The sequence below is a fragment of the Capra hircus genome, chromosome 8 (assembly GCF_001704415.2).
Source record: "Capra hircus breed San Clemente chromosome 8, ASM170441v1, whole genome shotgun sequence".
NCBI lineage: Eukaryota > Metazoa > Chordata > Mammalia > Artiodactyla > Bovidae > Capra > Capra hircus.
In genome coordinates this window covers 83,327,635-83,349,203 of record NC_030815.1, presented here as the reverse complement: position 1 = coordinate 83,349,203, position 21,569 = coordinate 83,327,635, and the positions used below count along the sequence as shown (strand labels likewise).

General features: G+C 41.9%; 2 protein-coding genes across 7 annotated transcripts in view; one reads left to right on the top strand and one right to left on the bottom strand.

Moving 5' to 3' along the window:
- Window positions 1-3,104, bottom strand: part of LOC102189675 (spermatogenesis-associated protein 31A3) — a 182,365-nt gene extending 179,261 nt beyond the window's left edge. Inside the window, exons 1-2 of the mRNA XM_018052781.1 lie at window positions 3,062-3,104; window positions 1,902-2,430 (exon numbers count right to left, since the gene is read on the bottom strand). Of these exons, the coding sequence (XP_017908270.1) occupies window positions 1,902-2,430; window positions 3,062-3,104 (572 nt within the window). The remainder of the gene's footprint in view (window positions 1-1,901; window positions 2,431-3,061) is intronic.
- CTSV (cathepsin V) lies at window positions 1,882-7,497 on the top strand. Of its 6 annotated transcripts, none has more exons than XM_018051782.1 (8): window positions 1,882-1,927; window positions 3,353-3,489; window positions 3,774-3,896; window positions 4,000-4,146; window positions 4,251-4,475; window positions 5,151-5,316; window positions 5,841-5,958; window positions 7,098-7,497. In XM_018051782.1, exons 2-8 carry the CDS (start codon window positions 3,364-3,366, stop codon window positions 7,195-7,197), a joined length of 1,005 nt encoding a protein of 334 aa, XP_017907271.1. In that variant the 5' UTR covers window positions 1,882-1,927; window positions 3,353-3,363; the 3' UTR covers window positions 7,198-7,497.

The following is a 21,569-nucleotide window of genomic DNA, read 5'->3' as shown; positions in this document are numbered from 1 at the left end:
GAGTGGCTAACAATTTATTTTTTCTTTCCAATTCCAGGACAAACCAGAGAAATCAAAATATTCTCCCAAAATGTAAGATGTATCATTTCTAGGTACTCTTCTTCCAGCTTGCTTATAATAACAGCCTCCAATCAGGGATTATGGAAACTTTCCCCTTTTCTCATTATAAAGCTTTCCATCACCCAGACAAGAATTGCGTCCTTCCTTATATCATGTTGTTTCCATGTAGGGAATAAGTTGTTCCCATGTAGGTGCTCTTCATTTATTTCCACGTGTGAATGATACTTGTGTTGACCGCCATGCATGTGTACATACTCAGTTGCTCAAGTGTCCAATTCTTGCCACCCTATGGACTGTAGCCCACCAGATTCCTCTGTCCAAGGGATTCTCCACGCAAGAATACTGGAGTGGATTGCCATGACCTCCTCCAGGGGATCCTCCTGACCTAGAGAGACGCATCTCCTGCGTCTCCTGCATTGGCGGGCAGATTCTTTACCACTGAGCCACCTAGGAAGCCCCATTGATCCCCCCAACTACTTCTAAATAAAGAAAAGAAAAAGAACAAAACAAAAATTTCTAGTCATTCGCCATACAATATATATTTCTGTAACCACCCGAGAAATCCTGGCTGCTAGCTGTGTTTGAAAGGAAAGAGATTTTACTTCAAAGAACATAAAATAGACATTTTTAATAAATCGATTTTTTAAAATATTTGTACTTCTACGAAGGTTACTAATTTAATTTTAACTGAGTTTTCAAATTGATATGCACTATGACTATTTTATTATATACATATAAAAGAGTTATGGGTGAGCAGCTGAGGGTGTTTATTTTCTAAAATACATTTTCTATAACAAAAATGTTTCTTATATAATTTTTTAAATAACTTTTTAAAAGGCCTCTGAATTAATTTCCTCAAATCTTTAGCCCTCTATTTTCTCCTCTATCCAAGACTTTTCTTTTAACCATGTAAATCTAAATCCTAATATTAAACATAATTAAACCACTGATTTTAGAAGTAGATTTCTTACATCTCAAGAGAAGTACTTTGGATACTTCTCTTGAAGTAAGACAGTCTATCCTCTTGAAGGAAAACAATAATCCATAATTCAAAGAGTGGGGAAGCAAAAGTGGTTTCCACCCTTTTTCCTCAACTCTTCTTTTTATTAAGACAAATTTTCTGTAATAGCTCATTTCTGTTGGTTTTAAGAGGCTTGAAAGGCGAGAAGACCTCCTGACTGGGAAAAACAGGACAGGGGCATAAGAAAATGCACCCTGTCTCTGCAGACCCACCCAGCCCATCCCTTTGCCTCCTGAATTTTGTGCAGTGACCAGTCATAAGCTTTGAGGAACTGCCATTCCGCTCTGATTCTTCTCAAATCCAGCCAGTACCACCCTCAACCCGGGAGGGAACACGTCTGCCTGAGGGCTCGGGGTTCCTCCAGCCTGTCCAACCTTTGCTGTTGAATAAGCGGGAGCCCCTAGACAAGACAGTTCTCAGTCCTCCCGCAGATTTTCACCAAAAACTCTAGGACTAAAGGAGGTACAGAGTTACACTGAAAATCCAATTGGGGCTCCCTGTAAGTTTCTTTTCATGAACCCAGCCGAACATAGGAATTCGAGGTAATTAGCTGATGTTGGTTCCGAGGAAGGCGCCGGACCCCTCCTCAGCACTGCCCACGGACCCCCAGCTCTTCGTACTCGGTCCCATTGAGGCTGGGACCGCCTTCCCTGGGACAAGTTGGAACAGAGTCGCATCACGCGCCCAGAGTACCCACGCCTGGAGGCCCTGCCCGCTGACCAGCTCAGCCAATCGCTGCGCGGGCAGGCGGGAGGGGCGGGGCCGGGCGGGCCGCAAACCCAGGCCTTAAAGGCTGAGTCAAGCGCGACCTGGCCCGCACCTCCGGCCTCGGCGACCTTTGGCGAGATAAACGTGAGACCGTGCAGTGCGCCTGCGCAGCTTTGGAAGCCGCAGGTCAGGGACCCAGTCGGGCTGAGGCGGGTTCGGGCCAAAGACTGGAGGAGGCGATATCCAGGGACTCGAGGGAGGGAGTAGGCGCGACCTCCAGGAAACAACAGCTTCTATCCGCCGGGAGTTAACGAGGTTGGGTCGGCACCGCCTCGAGCTTTGGCCTCCTTGAGGTGGTGTAGGGGGAAGGGCTATTTTGGGGAAATCCAGGGGCGAAGCTGAGACCACAGCGGGTACTAGGCGGGTCAGTCTCTGGGCGACAGCCGGCACAAAGTCCCGGTGGATCGCTGTAGTCTGACCTCTGAACGCCGGGTTACGGGACCAGTCGCTCGCTGCGCCACAGTAAACATCCTCTGGAAGCGACTGGCTTGTGCGGAGGCCTGAGAGTGGGCCGGCACGTTCCTGGGCTGGCCCCACCTGCAACGCTGGTGCGAACTCAGCCCGGCCGGCTTCTCCGAGCCCTAGGAGTCAGAGTCGGGCCCTGTCCGGCACGAGAACTGGGGCTCAGGTCGCTGTTGTGATCGCGTGCCAGTTTGAGGGAGAGGGAAGGAGTGGGCTACACAGGACAAGGTGAAGGACGGGTGGAGGGCTGGGTGCACTTCGGCCCACCTAGTACTGGGGAGGCTTTTCAGAAAGTTTTCAAGTAGCGGAGATTCGAAGGTGTAACTCTCTCTCTGCCGTTTATTACTCAAGAAGAAAGGTGTGAGGTAGCACCTAATTTTTCGGGATTCATGTCTGTCCCTACTTGGGGTCAGGCGTCCTGATAAATACAATTTCTCGTCACCTGCGTACCTTCTTCAGTAAGTAACCTGAACCAGCGGTTCCCTAGCTATTATTACCTTAAGACTCCAACCCATAAGATGGCAGAGACCCTTGCGTGCTTGTGTGCGTGTGCATTCAGTCCTGTCCGACTCTGCGACTCCTGGACTGTAGCCGCCAAGCTCTCCTGTCCATGGAATTTTCCAGGCAGAAATATCTAAGTGGGTTGCCATTTCCTTCTCCAAAGGATCTTCCCGACCGAAGGGTTGAACTGGAGTCTATTTCGTCTCCTTCACTGGCAGGCGGGTACTTTACCAGCTGAGCGATCCTTACCATGGTGAATTTTCAGTGCACTCATGGTGAAGTCGGTTTCCATTCCTATAGCAGTTATCAGCCTGTTTTTTCAGTTTGATGGCTGAATCAAAATGTAATAATTTTGTGTAATATTTTATGTTTTTCTCCATCTGTATCTTTAACCTTTTTCTACAGACCTTTCATAAATATTTGAGAAGATCATTTAAATGTTCTCAGTCCACTATAGTGGCTGTAACATCTCAGAAGTAAGCTTTTTTTGTTTAAGGATTGGTCTCATCAAATACTTATTAATTTCTTTTTCTTTCTTAGGTTTTTGAAACATGAATCCTTCATTCTTCCTGACCGTCCTTTGCTTGGGAGTAGCCTCAGCTGCTCCAAAACTTGATCCAAATTTAGATGCACATTGGCACCAGTGGAAGGCAACGCACAGGAGGTTATATGGCATGGTTGGTAACATCTGAAAATGTCCAAAGGGACCCTCATAAAGAATGGTCTGTGCTGTTGGTCTGAATAGTTTCTGGAGTAGTTTTGTCAACTTTGACCAAGGTAGTAACTTAATAGCATATATTTCTGAGCACAGCATGGGCATATATTCCTGTGTGGGAGTTTGGAGAACAGCAGTATAAAGCCATTCCTGACAGTAATTTTTCTCTGTCTGAAAATCCATTTGGTGAACATGGGTTGGGTTTTAAGTAGAAATAAAAATGATCAGTTATATTTTTACATCTAGAATGAAGAAGGATGGAGGAGAGCAGTGTGGGAGAAGAATAAGAAAATAATTGACCTGCATAATCAGGAATACAGCCAAGGGAAACATGGCTTCAGCATGGCAATGAATGCCTTTGGTGACATGGTGAGTGTGGCAGGAGTTGCTGAATTTTTTGTGCCTCCTCTCCTCAATACTTCAGCAAAATAACTTCTTACTTTTTCTACATTTTATTTACTTTTCCTTAAAGACCAATGAAGAATTTAGGCAGGTGATGAATGGTTTTCAAAATCAGAAGCGTAAGAAGGGGAAACTGTTCCGTGAACCTCTCCTTATTGATGTCCCCAAATCTGTGGATTGGACTAAGAAAGGCTATGTAACTCCTGTGAAGAATCAGGTATGACAGTATTCAAATCCAGATCTTCTTAGGCGTGTTTAGGTATATGGATTGTTGTTGGTCTTTGTATCTGTCTTGTAAACTGATGGCTCTTTTATTTTCAGGGTCAGTGTGGTTCTTGTTGGGCGTTTAGTGCCACTGGTGCTCTTGAAGGACAGATGTTTCGGAAAACCGGCAAACTTGTTTCACTGAGTGAGCAAAACCTGGTGGACTGCTCTCGGCCTCAAGGCAATCAGGGTTGCAATGGTGGCCTAATGGATAATGCCTTCCAGTATATTAAGGAAAACGGAGGCCTGGACTCAGAGGAATCTTATCCATATCTTGCAACGGTAAAAGGAGCTCCTTATCTTATCATTACAGCTCTGCTTTCTAACATTTTCAGAGATAAGAGACACCTTATTCAGCATTCACATTTTAGATGCAAACTGTTAGAACTGCCATTATAAATTATCAGCTATTACAGAGGTCTCTGATTTTAGACAGTTAACGTAGTTTGTCTTCTATGCAACATGTAGAATATGTGTGCCATTCTGTGCATGCATGCGTGCAAAGTCACGCCAGTCATGTAAGACTCTTTGTGACATCATGGACTGTAGCCCGCCAGGCTCCTCTATCCATGGGATTCTCCAGGCAAGAATACTGGGGTGGGTTGCCATGCCCTCCTCCAGGGGATCTTCCTAACCCATGTCTTATTGTGTCTCCTGAATTGGCAGGTGGATTCTTTACCACTAGCGCCAGGTAGGAAACACCATTCTGTATATAATGCATATTTCTCCATAGTGAAAAATTTATGGCCAGGTAGATCTTAATGGCCTCATTGAAGAAATATCTACTACTTTTTCAACTTCAAACCAATCAGTAGCATTTTTCTGGGTTGCTTTATAACAAAATTGACTTAGAAATCATTTAAGTTGCAAACTGCTGAGTCTTAATGGTCCTAGAATTCATGTTGCCCAGGAGGTGAATGGTAGTAATCAAGTCTTTTCCCCCTTTACCTTTAAAAGGACACAAATAGCTGTACCTATAAGCCTGAGTGTTCTGCTGCCAATGACACTGGCTTTGTTGACATCCCTCAGCGGGAGAAGGCCCTTATGAAGGCAGTGGCAACTGTGGGCCCCATCTCTGTTGCTATTGATGCAGGCCATGCATCCTTCCAGTTCTATAAATCAGGTAGGTGTTTGTCTTTTATTATAGAAATTCAGGCAGTCAGAAGTGGAAGACACCACCATAATTGACTTTGGCATGGAGTCCTGTTTTTCGATGACTAAAGAATTTTGAGTATATTCATTTAATAACGGTGTTTCCACTTGACATTATACTTTAAGCATTTTCTCATGATGACAAACTCTTATATTTTTTAATGGCTATGTAATTAATTCTTTATATACAACCTATATGTAACTATTCTTCAATTGTTGGGCCCTTTTTCAAAGTGTTTCACTATTATAGTTAGAACTTTAAAGAATCTAGTAGTTGGAAGTATATTTTAGTTTTAAGTGGACATTTCTAGTAAGTTGAGTTATTTTTATTTTTCATCAGTCATTGTTTTTGGTTGACTATTTAAGTCTTATTTGGAATTTGTTTATGATGTTTCATTGAATTTTGAGATGCTTCTATTAATTAGTCAATATGATGAGTTACTTTCATGTGTCACTTGGAGCTCCTTATCCCAACACTGAATTTTACTCTGCCAGGTATTTATTATGATCCAGACTGCAGCAGCAAAGACCTGGATCATGGTGTTTTGGTGGTTGGCTATGGCTTTGAAGGAACAGATTCAAATAACAATAAATTTTGGATTGTCAAGAACAGGTATAAAACCCCAAATGTTATATTTTAAATTGAAAAGGGAAGTATTTAGTTAAAGGTGCAAAAATTTTGAAATCCCAGAAAGTTGTTCTACTTGTTAGAGTAAACAGAGAAGTACTAATATGTGATTATAAGATTCTTTAGTGAGTTTGTTGGGGTGAGTTTGTTGGGGTTATTATTATGTATTTGTAACATTGCATTTTTAAATTCTGAAAATTTTCTTAATTCAGAAACACATCTAGCCCAATGGTTTTAGATAAAGAATTTTTCACCTGTAGAGTTGAGAGCTGCCTTCCTTTTTCTTTTCTTTTCTTTTTTTTTTTTTTGAGAGGTGGAGATTTTATTTATTTTTGGCTGTTCTGGGTCTTCATTGCTGTGCTTTTCTTTTTTTAATATAAATTTATTTATTTTAATTGGAGGTTAATTACTTTACAATATTGTATTGGTTTTGCCATACATCAACATGAATCCGCCACAGGTATACTCGTGTTCCCCATCCTGAACCCCCCTCCCACCGCCCTCCCCATACCATCCCTCTGGGTCATCCCAGTGCACCAGCCCCAAGCATCCAGTATCATGCTTCGAACCTGGACTGGCAATTCGTTTCATATATAATATTATACATGTTTCAGTGCCATTCTCCCAAATCATCCCACCCTCTCCCTCTCCCACAGAGTCCAAAATGCCTTCCTTTTTCTGTCTCTAATTTTTGAACAAGGAATAGTGGGCAAAAAACATTTGCCTCTGCTGATTGTTTCAGTCTGAAAGATTGTCCAAGAGTCCAGTGGCCTCTGTGCATCCTTTCTTTCTATTATCATTTGATGTCCTGCCATTGCATTTTACTCCCAGTGCTTAGAGGTCTTTGAGGGTTGTAAGAATCAATTTTCACAGCTAAAGCTCTTTAAAGTGAGGTGTAAGATAGCCTGTGGAGACAGACTGCTACATTGGAATCTCAGTTCTGCCTCAGTTTCTTACCTTGAAAAGTAAAGATAAGGACCCAGAGGAGTAATATAAATATATGTAACAGAACTTACAATTGTACCTAATACATGATAAGTACTATTTTAATTATTAGTTATTATTAATGAAACTAATGTGTACTTGATTCTTTGTATAAAATGGAAAACATGTTCTTCTTTCAGTTGGGGTCCAGAATGGGGCTGGAATGGCTACGTGAAAATGGCCAAAGACCAGAACAACCATTGTGGAATTGCCACAGCAGCCAGCTATCCCACTGTGTGAGCTGATGGATGGTGATGATAGAGGACTTGAGGACAGCATATCTGGAGGAATTTTATCTTAAAACTGACCAAACCCTTACTGTATAAGATCATACGCTTGAATCATTGAGGATCCAAGTTGTGATTTGAATGCTGTGACATTTTTATAAGGGTAAAATGTTACCACTACTTTAATTACTATTATAAATAGCTTTATAATGTTGAAGACTCATTGCTTAACTCTAAGACTTTTGAATTTTCATTTTTGAAAAGGATGTATAAAACTCTGCCTTTTACAATAAATTTTAATTCAGTACATAAAGGTGGAACTTTCTTTTTAATGCATTAACTTGTAGTAGTTGGGGTATATAATTGGCCTATAAAGACATAAGTGAATGTGTCAGTGTTGCATTAGGACTAGACACTGGGTGACTTTCCAAATATTTTAGTTTTAAATATGTATATTTTATGTCAACCGTATTATCTAATGTTTCCAAAAGTAAATTTAATGGTTGTGATTAACAGATTTTCAGGTGCTTGTTAATAACTGGAGAAATGTGTTCAAGATCCATAAGAAATGAGGCTGAGCTACAAGAATAGTCCTCTGGCCTCAGAAGACTGACAAGAGATCGCTAGGGCACATTTCGGCTTAGCTACCTAATCTCTGAATTAAAGAACCTCAGAAAGGAACAAAAGAGGCTAATCATATGGCTACAGAGTGACTACAAATAAAACAGTATTTTTGTATACTTAAAAGATGGGAAGGAAATACGCCAGACTTCTGGATGAATTAGGGATGATTATTTTCTTTAAGCTGTTCTGAAGAAACCATGTATTTTTATTAGGAAAAAAATTGTAAAAATATAGGTACATTTCTTGTAAGCTAAAGAAGCATGCATACATGTTCCCAGTCAAGGATATACAAAGAATATGCTGCAGAAGTATTGAATTTAGCCATAATCTATTGTGAAGGAAATAGAGATGGAGGACAACTGGAACCTTTAATAGTCTTTGTCCATAGCCATTTCTGGAAAATACAGTTTACCACATTCAGTCAGGCTTTCCTTCATCTTAATTTTACAACAGCAGGCTAACTCAGTGCTGTCTACAGACTCCTGAAACAACTGAAGACTAAGCAAACATGTAGATGCTAAATTGAGTGAAAGTATGATGGCTTTTTATTTAAATAATAGTTTCAAGTCTGCAAAGCAGAATACCTCCTGTAGATGTCTTAAATTGTATTTTAGTATATTTGATGTCCCTATAGCTTTAGCTTGCAAAAAGTTCCAAACCACATCTATCATCTAACAGGATTATTTTTGCAGAGGAGACAATAGACTTGAAATAGAGCTGGAAACAAACTTGATCATCACAAAAATCTGAAGTACAAACTTACTGCAAGTATTTCTATAGTCCAGATATTTGAATAGTTCCTTATAATAGTTAAATTGCAAAGGAAGTAAAGAAAGATGAGAGAGAATTCAGCAAATTAATTTCTGTGGGTATGTAGCTTTAACACTTGCATGCATGTATGCTAAGTCACTTCAGTCATGTCTGACTCTTTGCAACCCAATGGATTGTAGCCCACCAGGCTCCTCTGTCCATGGGATTCTCCACGCAAGAATATGGAGGGTTTTACCATGCCCTCCTCCAGGGGACCCAGAAATGGAACCCATGTCTCTTAAGTCTCCTACACTGGCAGCAGGTTCTTTACCGCTAGTGCCACCTGGGAAGTCAAAGGGAAGGAAAGGGCTCTGTAATAAAGCTTCATTCATAGCACATACTTCAGTCAGTATGTATTGAAGGTATTTTGGGGCTTCCCTGTGGCTCAGCTGGTAAAGAATCCACCTGCAATGTGGGAGACATGGTTCAATTCCTGGGTTGGGAAGATCCCCTGGAGAAGGGAAAGGCTACCCACTCCAGTATTCTGGACTGGAGAATTCCATAGACTGTAGTCATGGGGTCGCAAAGAGTCAGACATGACTGAAGTGACTTATGCATGCATGCAAGTGTTAGAGCTACATACCCATATAAACTATTTTTACAAATTCTTAAAATTTGTAAACATTTTAAAAATTCTTAAAATCAAGTATAGCCTGCTTATTTCTGTTAATAATTGGTGATTGATAAAAGTTAGAGCAATAAGGCCACATTTAAGTGTTTTGCATGTAAAATTTGAATTTGGTCATATTTTCTAATCTTAGTTATCTTTTGACTGGTATAAAAGCCTGAAAAGCAAAGGAAAACTTCTGGGATTTAGAAAAGCAAATATCAGTGATATTTTTTCTTTAAGCAGTGGAGAAGGAAATGGCAACCCATTCTAGTATTCTTGCCTGGAGATTCCATGGACAGAGGAGCCTAGTGGGCTTCAGTCCATGGGGTTGCAAAGAGTCGGACATGACTGAGTGACCATCACTCACTCACCAACTCACTTTAAGCACAGAATTTCACAAATGTCCACGATCATCTCTACTTCTAAATAATAGACTATTGCCAAGAGCTACTCCATAGTCTTGTTCCTTAGTACCATATTTTGAAACTTTTGTACTTTATATATATTCAAGTATTAAAATCCCACTTTTATGTGACAACACTCTATGGGCTCTGGGGGCACAGGAGTAAAGCAGTCACAGTCCCTCCATAATGGAGCTCCCATTCTCATGTTGCTGAGCCCGTGCATAACCTCCATCCCTGCCATAATGGCTGCTTTGTTCACAAGCCCATTGGCAATGATAGGACTGGCTGGGTAAAGAATCTGGTATCCACAGCACACTTCATCCTATTCACTTGATTTACCAAGGTCACCCTTAGGTGAGCATTCACCTAGGACTCAAATATACTCATGCTTTTTGCCCATTCAGAGAGCTCTATCCACATACCTCTTCTCCAGACCTCTTTGTTGTCTCCAGACCAATGTTCCAGTTATGTTCCAGATCTCTGATCATCCAGCCAAACCATGGCCACAGTCCATGGATCAGTATATACTCACAAATCTGGCCATTTTTCCTTCTAAGCAAAACGAACAAGATGCTCAACATTCTGCTCACAGGGAGAATTATCCTTTATCCCTGTTCTAGGAATGTCCCAGAAAAGGACTTTAATGCTGAGCTGTCCATTTCACTTGGCGCCTGCATATCATGCAAAACCTTCTGTAGCCCGTATTTAAATATTCATTCTTTTATATTGCCCAGTAGCAATATAAAAGCTGTTTCTCTAAAGAGTAGTTATCCACAGAGGATACCATGACTTCGTTCCAAAAGTCAAGGGTCTGCACTAAGATTTGCCTATCAGAGTCTCAATGGTTCCAAATAGCATCTCTCATTGCTATTGATACTTTAAACACAATTAGATCTACTGGATCACCCAGCCCAAGTGGCAGAGCAGCTTACATGGCAGCATTGGCATCCAGGACTTGTTACAGAATCTTGTTCTGTCGTTGTTCAGCTGCCCAGTCATGTCTGACTCTGCAACCCACGGACTGCAGAACACCAGGCCCCTCTGTCCCTCACCATCTCCAGAAGTTTGCCCAAGTTTATGTCCCTTGCCTCGGTGATGCCATCCAGCCATCTCATCCTCTGACACCCTCTTCTACCATCGATCTTTCCCAGCATCAGGGACTTTTCCAATGAGTCAGCTTTTCACACACATCAAATGACCAAAACACTGGAGTTTCAGCTTCAACGTCAGTCCTTCCAAGTATTCAGGGCTGATTTCCCTTAAGGTGGACTGATTTGATCTCCTTGTTGTCCAAGGGACTCAGGAATCTTCCCCAGCACCACAACTTGAAGGCATCAATTCTTTGGCACTCTGCCTTCTTTATGATCCAGCTCTCACAACCATACAAGACCACTGGGAAGACCGTAGCCTTGATTATATGGACTTTTGTTGGCAGAGTAATGTCTCTGCTTTTCAACACACTGTCTAGGCTTGTCATAGCTTTCTGCTAAGAAGCAAATGTCTTCTGATTTCATGGCCACAGTCATCATCTGCAGTGATTTTAGAGCCCAAGAAGAGGAAAGCTGTCACTACCACCTTTTCTCCCTCCATTTGCCATGAAGTCATGGGGCCGGATGCCATGATCTTAGTTTTTTTAGTATTCAGTTTTAAGCTGACTCTTTCACCCTCCTCCTTCACCCTCATCATGAGTCTCTTCAGTTCCTTTTCACTTTCTGCCATTAGAGTGGTATCATCTGCATATCTGAGGTTGTTTATGCTTTTTCCACTTATCTTGATTCCAGCTTGTAACTCATCCAGCCCAGCATTTCTCATGATGTGCTCAGTTCAGTTCAGTTCAGTCACTCAGTCGTGTCCAACTCTTTGTGACCCCATGAATCGCAGCACGCCAGGCCTCCCTGTCCATCACCATCTCCCAGAGTTCACTCAGACTCACATCCATCGAGTCCGTGATGCCATCCAGCCATCTCATCCTTGGTCGTCCCCTTCTCCTCCTGCCCCCAATCCCTCCCAGCATCAGTCTTTTCCAATGAGTCAACTCTTCGCATGAGGTGGCGAAAGTACTGGAGCTTCAGCTTTTTTCATTTTTCATTTCATTTTTTTCATTCCTTGCAAAGAAATCCCAGGGCTGATCTCCTTCAGAATGGACTGATTGGATCTCCTTGCAGTCCAAGGAACTTTCAAGAGTCTTCTTCAGCACCACAGTTCAAACGCATCAATTCTTCGGTGCTCAGCCTTCTTCACAGTCCATACATGACCACAGGAAAAACCATAGCCTTGACTAGATGGACCTTAGTCGGCAAAGTAATGTCTCTGCTTTTGAATATACTATCTCAGATTAAACAAGCAGGGTAACAGTAGACAGTTCTGTCGTACTTCTTTCTCAATCTTGAACCAATGAGTTGTTCCATACAGGGTTCTAACTGTTGCTTCTTCAGCTGCATACAGGTTTTTCAGGAGACAGGTAAGATGGTCTGGTATTCCCATCTCTTTAAGAGCTTTCCACAGTTTATTATGATCCACACAGTCAAAGGCTTTGGTATAGTCAATGAAATAGAAGTAGATGTGTTTCTGGAATTCCCTAGCTTATATCTATTTTCTTCACAGGTCAAATAGGCAAGTAGAATGAGAATGGGGTGAAAATTACAACCCCTGCATCCATCAAGTTCTTGATGGTGGTACTAATCATTGTAATCTTGAGGGAATGAGTCATTCCTTTTGGCTTATTATTAATATTGTGCTTGATAGAGGCAGTTCTAGTGGCTTCCAATAGGCTTTTCCTACCATAATATCCCTCAGTCCACATGTAACCCCTTCATGAATCACAACTTTTTCATGGTGAAGGGACTTACATAACTCAATGAAGCCATGCCATGCAGGGCCACCCAAGAAAGATGGGTCATAGTGAAAAGTTCTGACAAAATGTGCTCCACTGGAAGAGGGAATGACAATCCTCTTCAGTATTCTTGCTGTAAGAACCCCATGACCAGTATGAAAAGGCAAAAAGATATGACACCAGAAGATGAGCCCCACAGGTTGGAAGTTTGCTACTGGGAAAGAAGGGAGGACAATTAATAATAGCTCCAGAGAGAATGAAGAGGCTGGACAAAAGTGGAAAAAATGCTCAGTTGTGGATATATCTGGTGGTGAAAGTAAAGTCTGATGCTATTAACAATATTGCATAGGAACCTGAAATGTTAGTTCTATGAACCAAGGTAAATTCGATGTGGTCAAGCAGGAGATGGCAAGAGTGAACACCAACATCTTAGGAATCAATGAACTAAAATGGCAAGAATGGGTGAATATAATTAATATAACCATTATATCCATGACTATGGGAAAGAATCCCTTAGAAGAAATGAAGTAGCCCTCATAGTCAACCAAAGAGTCTGAAATGCAAGACTTGGGTGCAATCTCAAAAATGACAGAATGATCTCAGTTCATTTCCAAGGCACACCATTCAACATCATGGTAATCCAAGTCTATTCCCCAACCACTGATGCCAAAGAAGCTGAGGCTGACCAGTTCTATGAAAACTTAGAAAACCTTCTAGAACTATAGGGGGTTGAAATGCAAAAGTAGGAAGTCAAGAGATACTTGGAGTAACAGGCAAGTTTGGCCTTGAGTACAAAATGAAGCAGAAAAAAAGGTAATAGAGTTTAGAAAAAAAGGTAATAGAGCTTTGTCAAGAGAACACACTGATCATAGCAAATATCCTCCTTCAACAATAAAAAAGACAACTCTACACATGGACATCACCAGACAGTCAACACCAAAATCAGATTGATTATATTCTTTGCAGCCAAAGATGGGTAAGCTCTACACAGTCATCAAAAAAAGACCTGTAAATGACTGTGGCTCATATCATGAACTCCTTATTGTCAAATTCAGACTTAAATTGAGGAAAGTAGGGAAAACCACTAGACCATTGAGAGTCATTTCCTAGGCAGGTTGATAAGAAGTCTAGGGGTCCCCAAGGAGAGAGGGGTCTGGAATTCTCAGGGAGGAAGAAAGAACAAACTTTTTTTCCCCTCTACATTCCTTAGGATTATATAACAATAATGTATCCTGCCTAAGGACAGTCTCTGGATTAAACCTTCTGGCTAATCCTGTTATCTTAAAATGTAAATTATGGGAGTAGGTCTGGTCTTTACAAGGATGATATAACAATAATTATCTTGCCTGAGGACAGTCTCTGGATTAAACCTTCTGGCTAATTCTGTTATCTTAAAATGTAAATTAATGGGAGTAGATCTGGTGAGGACTTTACGACCTCCAGACATTCTTTGGATTCACTGGAGAGTATATAACTCCATTGCTAACACTAGCAAGGGGGTACTCTTTCTGCCCCCTTCTGATGTTTATGTCAGAAGCTTTCTCTATCTCCTTTATACTTTAATAAAACTTTATTGCATAAAAGCTCTGAGCGATCAAGCCTCGTCTCTGGCCCTGGATTGAATTCTTCTCCTCCGGAGGCCAAGAATCCTGGCGTCTTTGCGTGGTTCAGCAGCAACGTTTCGCCATCCAGGTATGACCTAAATCAAATTGAGAACCCCCTGAACAGTATGAAAAGGCAAAATGATAGGATACTGAAAGAGGAACTCCCCAGGTCAGTAGGTGCCCAATATGCTTCTGGATGTCAGTGGAGAAATAACTCCAGAAAGAATGAAGGGATGGAGCCAAAGCAAAAACAATACCCAGCTGTGGATGTGACTGGTGATAGGAGCAAGGTCTGATGCTGTAAAGAGCAATATTTCATAGGAACCTGGAATGTCAGGTCCATGAATCAAGGCAAATTGGAAGTGGTCAAACAGGAGATGGCAAGAGTGAACATCGACATTCTAGGAATCAGCGAACTAAAATGGACTGGAACGAGTGAATTTAACTCAGATGACCATTTTATCTACTACTGCAGGCAGGAATCCTTCAGAAGAAATGGAGTAGCCATCATGGTCAACAAAAGAGTCCGAAATGCAGTACTTAGATGCAGTCTCAAAAACGACAGAATGATCTCTGTTCGTCTCCAAGGCAAATCATTCAATATCACGGTAATCCAAGTCTATGCCCCAACCAAGGGAACATTTCATGCAAAGATGGGCTCGATAAAGGACAGAAATGGTATGGACCTAACAGAAGCAGAAGATATTAAGAAGAGGTGGCAAGAATACACAGAACAACTGTACAAAAAAGATCTTCACGACCTGGGTAATCACGATGGTGTGATCACTCACCTAGAGCCAGACATCGTGGAATGTGAAGTCAAGTGGGCCTTAGAAAGCATCACTATGAACAAAGCTAGTGGAGGTGATGGGATTCCAGTAAAGCTATTTCAAATCCTGAAAGATGATGCCGTGAAAGTGTTGCACTCAATATGCCAGCAAATTTGGAAAACTCAGCGATGGCCACAGGACTGGAAAAGGTCAGTTTTCATTCCAATCCCAAAGAAAGGCAATGCTAAAGAATGCTCAAACTACCACACAATTGCACTCATCTCACATGCTAGTAAAGTAATGCTCAAAATTCTCCAAGCCAGGCTTCAGCAATATGTGAACCATGAACTTCCTGATGTTCAAGCTGGTTTTAGAAAAGGCAGAGGAACCAGAGATCAAATTGCCAACATCCGCTGGATCATGGAAAAAGCCAGAGAGTTCCAGAAAAACATCTATTTCTGCTTTATTGACTATGCCAAAGCCTTTGACTCTGTGGATCACAATAAACTGTGGAAAATTCTGAGAGAGATGGGAATACCAGACCACCTGACCTGCCTCTTGAGAAATCTGTATGCAGGTCAGCAGCAAAAGTTAGAACTGGACATGGAACAACAGACTGGTTCCAAATAGGAAAAGGAGTACGTCAAGGCTGTATATTGTCACCCTGTTTAGTTAACTTCTATGCAGAGTACATCATGAGAAACGCTGGACTGGAAGAAACACAAGCTGGAATCAAGATTGCCAGGAGAAATATCAATACTCTCAGATATGCAGATGACACCACCCTTATGGCAGAAAGTGAGGAAGAGCTAAAAAGCCTCTTGATGAAAGTGAAAGCGGAGAGCAAAAAAGTTGGCTTAAAGCTCAACATTCAGAAAACTAAGATCTGGTCCCATCGCTTCACGGGAAATAGATGGGGAAACAGTGTCAGACTTTATTTTGGGGGGCTCCAAAATCACTGCAGATGGTGACTGCAGCCATGAAATGAAAAGATGCTTACTCCTTGGAAGAAAAGTTATGACCAACCTAGATAGCATATTCAAAAGCACAGACATTACTTTGCTGACTAAGGTTCGTCTAGTCAAGGCTATGGTTTTTCCAGTGGTCATGTATGGATGTGAGAGTTGGACTGTGAAGAAGGCTGAGCACTGAAGAATTGATGCTTTTGAACTGTGGTGTTGGCGAAGACTCTTGAGAGTCCCTTGGACTGCGAAGAGATCCAACCAGTCCATTCTGAAGGAGATCAACCCTGGGATTTCTTTGGAAGGACTGATGCTAAAGCTGAAACTCCAGTACTTTGGCCACCTCATGCGAAGAGTTGACTCATTGGAAAAGACTTTGATGTTGGGAGGAATTGGGGGCAGGAGGAGAAGGGGACGACAGAGGATGAAATGGCTGGGCGGCATCACTGACTCGATGGACGTGAATCTGAGTGAACTCCGGGAGTTGGTGATGGACAGGAAAGCCTGGCGTGCTGCAATTCATGTGGTCGCAAAGAGTCGGACTCGACTGAGAGACTGAACTGAACTGAACTGAAATCCCTTATGATTATATAGTGAAAGTGACAAATAGAGTCAAGGGATTATCTCTGGTAGACAGAGTGCCTGAAGAAGTATGGGCGGAGGTTCATAACACTGTACATGAGGCAGTGACCAAAATCATCCCAAAGAAAAAGAAATGTAAGAAGACAAAGTGGTTGTCTGAGGAGACTTTACAAATAACTGAGAAAAGAAGAGAAGAAAAAGGCAAGGGTGAAAGAGAAAGATATACCCAGCTGAAGGCAGAGTTCTAGAGAATAGCAAGGAGAGATTAGAAAGCCTTCTTAAGTGAACAATGCAAAGAAATAGAGGAAAATAATAGAATGGGAAAGACTAGAGATCTCTTCTAGAAAATTGGAGCTATCAAGAGAATATTTCATGCAAGGATGGGCACAATAAAGGACAGAAATGGTAAGGACCTAAAAGAAGCAGAAGAGATTAGGAAGAGGTGGCAAGAATACACGAAGAACTATACCAAAAAGGTCTTAATGACCTGGATAGCCACAATGGTGTGGTCACTCAACTCCAGCCAGGCATCCTGGAGTATAAAGTCAAGTGGGCTCAGGGAGCATCAGTACAAACAAAGCTAGGGTAGGTTTTAGAATTCCAGCTGAGCTATTTAAAAATCCTAAAAGATGATGCTGTTAATGTGCTGCACTCAATATGTCAGCAAATTTGGAAAACTCAGCAGTGGACACAGGACTAGAAAAGATCGGTTTTCATTTCAACCCCAAAGAAAGACAGTGACAAAGAATGTTCAAACTACCATATGATTGTACTCATTTCACATGCTAGCAAGGTTATGCTCAAAATCCTTGAAATGAGGCTTCAGCAGTATGTGAACCAAAAACTTCTTGATGTACAAACTGGGTTTAGAAGAGGCAGAAGAACCAGAGATCAAATTGCCAACATACATTGGATCATAGAGAAAGCAAGGGAATTTCAGAAAAACATCCACTTTTGCTTCATTGACTACATGAAAGCCTTTGACTGTGTGGATCACAACAAACTGTGGAAAATTCTTAAATAGAGGGGAATACCACACCAGCTTACCTGTCCCCTGAGAAACCTGTATGCAGGTCAAGAAGCAAAAGTTAGAACTGGACATGGGACCATGGACTGGTTCAAAACTGGGATAGAAGTACATCAAGACTGTATATTGTCACCCTGCTTATTTAATTTATATGCAGAGTGCATCATGCGAAATGCCAGCCTTGATGAATAACAAGCTGGAACCAAGATTGCCAGGAGAAATATCAGCAACCTCAGATATGCAGATGATACCACTCTAATAGCAGAAAGTGAAGAGGAACTAAAGAGCCTCTTGATGAAGGTGAGAGACAAGATGGTGGAAGAGCAGGTGAACGTGGAATACATCTCTCTCTTTGGATACATTAGGAATACACCTTAGACAAAGAATATCTTGCAGAACACCAGCTCAGAGTGGCCAGGAGTCCCTGACCACCAGAAAGGAATATATAGATCCATATAAAACTTGGTAAGATGAAGGAAAGAGGGGGAAAAAAAGGAGAGTGAGCAGGACTAGATCTGCACCCAGCGGGTGGGGGAACTGACACAGGGGTCGGCAATTCTTGCTGTAGCCCTACATACCCTGGAGAGGGAGACAGTTCCTAGAAGCCACAGTGGCTGGAAGCTCAAGTGCAGGGATTGGAGAGCAGTCCCAGGGTGAAGTCTGCTGTTGACTATGGGTAAATGGCCCAAGAGGATGTGAGTCAGGAGATCGAAGTTTGAAATGCCTGTGGAGGAAAGCTGAGCAGCTGTGGAGGCAAGGCGATACTCCTGAGTCACACACAGTGGGTGGAGCCATCACTGCAGCCTCTCTCTTCCCACACACCAGCACCAGCAACAGAGCGATAGAGAAAGACTCCATAGAGGGTGGCCCTTTAAGAGCCTAATGTGTGGAGCAACAGAGAAAAACCAGCCAAAGAGGCCCTTGGAATGTTAACTGCCAGAGGCTAGGAAAATACTCTAATTGGGCCATTGTTCTTGAAGCTTCCCTCGTAGCTCAGTTGGTAAAGAATCCGCCTGCAATGCAGGAGACACCAGTATGATTCTTGGGTCGGGAAGATCACCTGGAGAAAGGGATAGGCTATCCACTCCAGTATTCTTGGGCTTCCTTTGTGGCTCACTTGGTGAAGAATCTGCCTGCAATGCAGGAGACCTGTGTTTGATCCCTGGATTGGGAAGATCCTCTGGAGTTGATGGCAACCCACTCCAATATTATTGCCTGGAGAATCCCCAAGGACAAAGGAGCCTGGTCAGCTGGAATTCCATCACCTCCACTAGCTTTGCTCCTAGTGATGCTTCCTAGGGCCCACTTAACTTTGCACTCCAAGATTTATATCTTTTCCCAAATTTGAGAAGTTTCAGACACTATTTTTTCAAGTACTTTTTCAGTGCTACTCTTTTTTGCCTCTCTTTCTGTGTTTCTGATGGCATGTGTGTTGACTCTTTTGTTATTGTCCTACAAGTCCTTGTTTTAAATTCTATTTTGTTGTTGTGGTTTCTCACACATGGTGATTTCTATTGATTTGTCTTCATATCTCTGAATCTACATTCTGTTGTGTCCACCTTACTATTGAGCTTATACAGCAAGTTTTTCATTCTGATTATAGTATTTTTCAGTTCTTTAATCTTCATTTGCTAATTTTTTGAATTTTTATTTCTTTGGTTAGATTTTCTATTTTTTATGTTTCCAAAAATATGTAACTGCTTATTGAAACATTTTTAAGATGACTACCTTAAAACCTTTGTCAGATACTTATATCAGATATCTTGGGGTTGGTATCTGTTCATTGTCTTTTCTCATTTCTTTTGTGATTTTCCTGGTCTTGGTAAAACACATGTTTTTTGTTGTTGTTGTTGTTGTTGTTGTTATATCTGAGATATTTTATATGTTATATTATGAGATTATGGATCTTATTTAATCTTCTTTTTAGCAGTCATAGTTCAAGGGCCAGGTGGGTGTATTTGTTCAGCTTCCTGTCAGGATCTTCCAAAGCATCCTGGCCAAAATGGGGCACTGAGTCATGCTCCTTTACTGCAAATGGGTAGGGTAAAAGTTCAGATCCTTCATCACCTCATCGTCATCTGTCTGGGAAAGGTGGGGCACTGACTCACATCACATTGTCGTCTCTGAGTGATGTGCGATCAACTCACTGCTTGGCTCTACTGCCTCCCAGGTGGGAAAGAAGAGTGAGCAGAAGGCTGACTTGCACCATTTTGTTACTGCGGGTAGGGGTAAAGGGTCAGCTCCCCATGGGGCCCCACTGACATAAGGCGAGGGGAGAAGCAAAGCATGAACTTCCTCTCACTGAACCATTCCATTCTGCCTCTCTGATGCCAGATAAGGTAGAGAGTTAGCTCCCCAATAGGCCTTGATGACAGGGGTAAGAGAGGTAAAGCCTCGTTGTAACTACCTCTGCCTTGTACAACCTTGTGAAGTTTCACTGTTGCCGTGTGGGAGTGGAGGATCAGTTCAAGGCTTGACCCCACTAATGTTCTCCTGAAGAAGCAGGGGGGAATCAGGCCACTGCCTGCATCTAGGAAAGTACAGAATTTCAGCCCTTTCAATACTACTCTTTCTTTCCTTATTTGTGTCTGGGTTTTAAAAATATGATGGCTTTGCTTTGTGAGATCTCCTGTTTTTATTCTCCTCTCTCATTTCAATTTAAATCTCCTCTTTTCATCATCTCTGTTTTCCTTATCACGCTTGATTTTGATTCAACTGCAAGCAATTTCTTGCAGGTCAGCCCCAGCAGGTCAACTCAGAGTTCATAGCAGTTATATTGCTCTCTCTGTTTTTATTCTGTCTTAACATAGGCCCCTTGCACCAAAGTGGTACTGGAGACAATAAACTTCCTTTTAGAGCTGCTGTTCTCAAACTAGCCCATCTCATTGTTTCCCTTGCATTCTCTTGCACAGATGCTACTAGTGTGCAGATGGTGTGTCTCTAAACCCATATTTTGAGATTTATGGGGATACCTTGTCATCTTTTTTCCTTTTTTTTTTTTGGTAAATTTATCCCTGATGCTTGATGTTTAATTTTGTTTTGATATCTAGTTGTTCTGCTTTTTTATGTAGTAGTTTAGAATGAATAAACAACTCTTTTTGCCACTTTCATTGTCTTCCCAGAATCTCCTCTCTCTTTCTATTCTTCATTTTCTATCGTTCATTCTTCTCAGAACAGTCTGTGTGGTACTCTCTCTCCACTGTTTCTTCATGGATAAAGTGGCATCACAGGTATTCGCAGGTTATCCAAACAGAAGAGAGAATTCTCGTTTTGAGTCAATGACTGATTTAAGCCATCCCTCCCACAAGTTCAATGATGATGTGCTCAGTCGTTTCAGTCGCGTCCGACTCTGCAACCTATGGACTGTAGCCGCCAGGCTCTTCTGTCCATGGGGATTCTCTAGGCAAGAATACTAGAGTGGGTTGCCATGCCATCCTCCAGGGTATCTTCCCAACCCAGGAACTGAACCCATATCTCTGGCATCTCCTGCATTGTAAGCAGTTTCTTTACCCACTGAACCACCTGGGAAGCCCATTAGCGCATTAAGACCCCCTAAACCTTGTTCCTATTAGCTCTTGGTATCAGAAAGAGACACATCTGTTTCCTGACTGCCTTCCTAAGGCATGTAACTGATCTGTTATCAACTGCACACAGGCCCTGAATGCATAGTTTCTCTAGTCCTACAGAGCTCCTTAAACTGCTGTTATAGGAACATATGCACTAAGCAAGGGCACCAGTATAAAGACAAATGCTAATTGAATAGTGTCAGAGCAGCATTTCACATACTCCCACCAAGTACAGGCTATGGAGTAAGTGAAGAACAGAACCAGGACAAATCATGTCCTAGAGCAGGGCTGGTGGGCACTGAGAGTAGGCTGTGCAGGAGTGTCCTGTGCACTAGCAGGAAGCCAAGAGATCCTCTCCATACCATGTTTCTACCAAGAAATGGGAAGAGCCAGGTCTAACAGGGAAACATTCTATAAAAAAAAAAGAGTGCAGTTCATGGACTCTGAATGCACATTTATGGCATAAAAGAATTTCAAATCTCTGTTTTCATAAAGCAAAAATCTCAAGTCTTTGCGATTGAGTTTCACATTAACTGGCACTTTATGTGCTTAAAACCTAAGCATTGTCAGTTTGAGAACTAATCCACTGAGAT

Bases quoted from the DNA above. Each gene is read 5' to 3' on its own strand.
- CTSV (XM_018051782.1), top strand. From the start codon at position 3,364: ATGAATCCTTCATTCTTCCTGACCGTCCTTTGCTTGGGAGTAGCCTCA. The intron at 3,897-3,999 runs GTGAGTGTGGCA...TTTTCCTTAAAG, and splicing joins TGAATGCCTTTGGTGACATG to ACCAATGAAGAATTTAGGCA. The intron at 4,476-5,150 runs GTAAAAGGAGCT...TACCTTTAAAAG, and splicing joins CTTATCCATATCTTGCAACG to GACACAAATAGCTGTACCTA.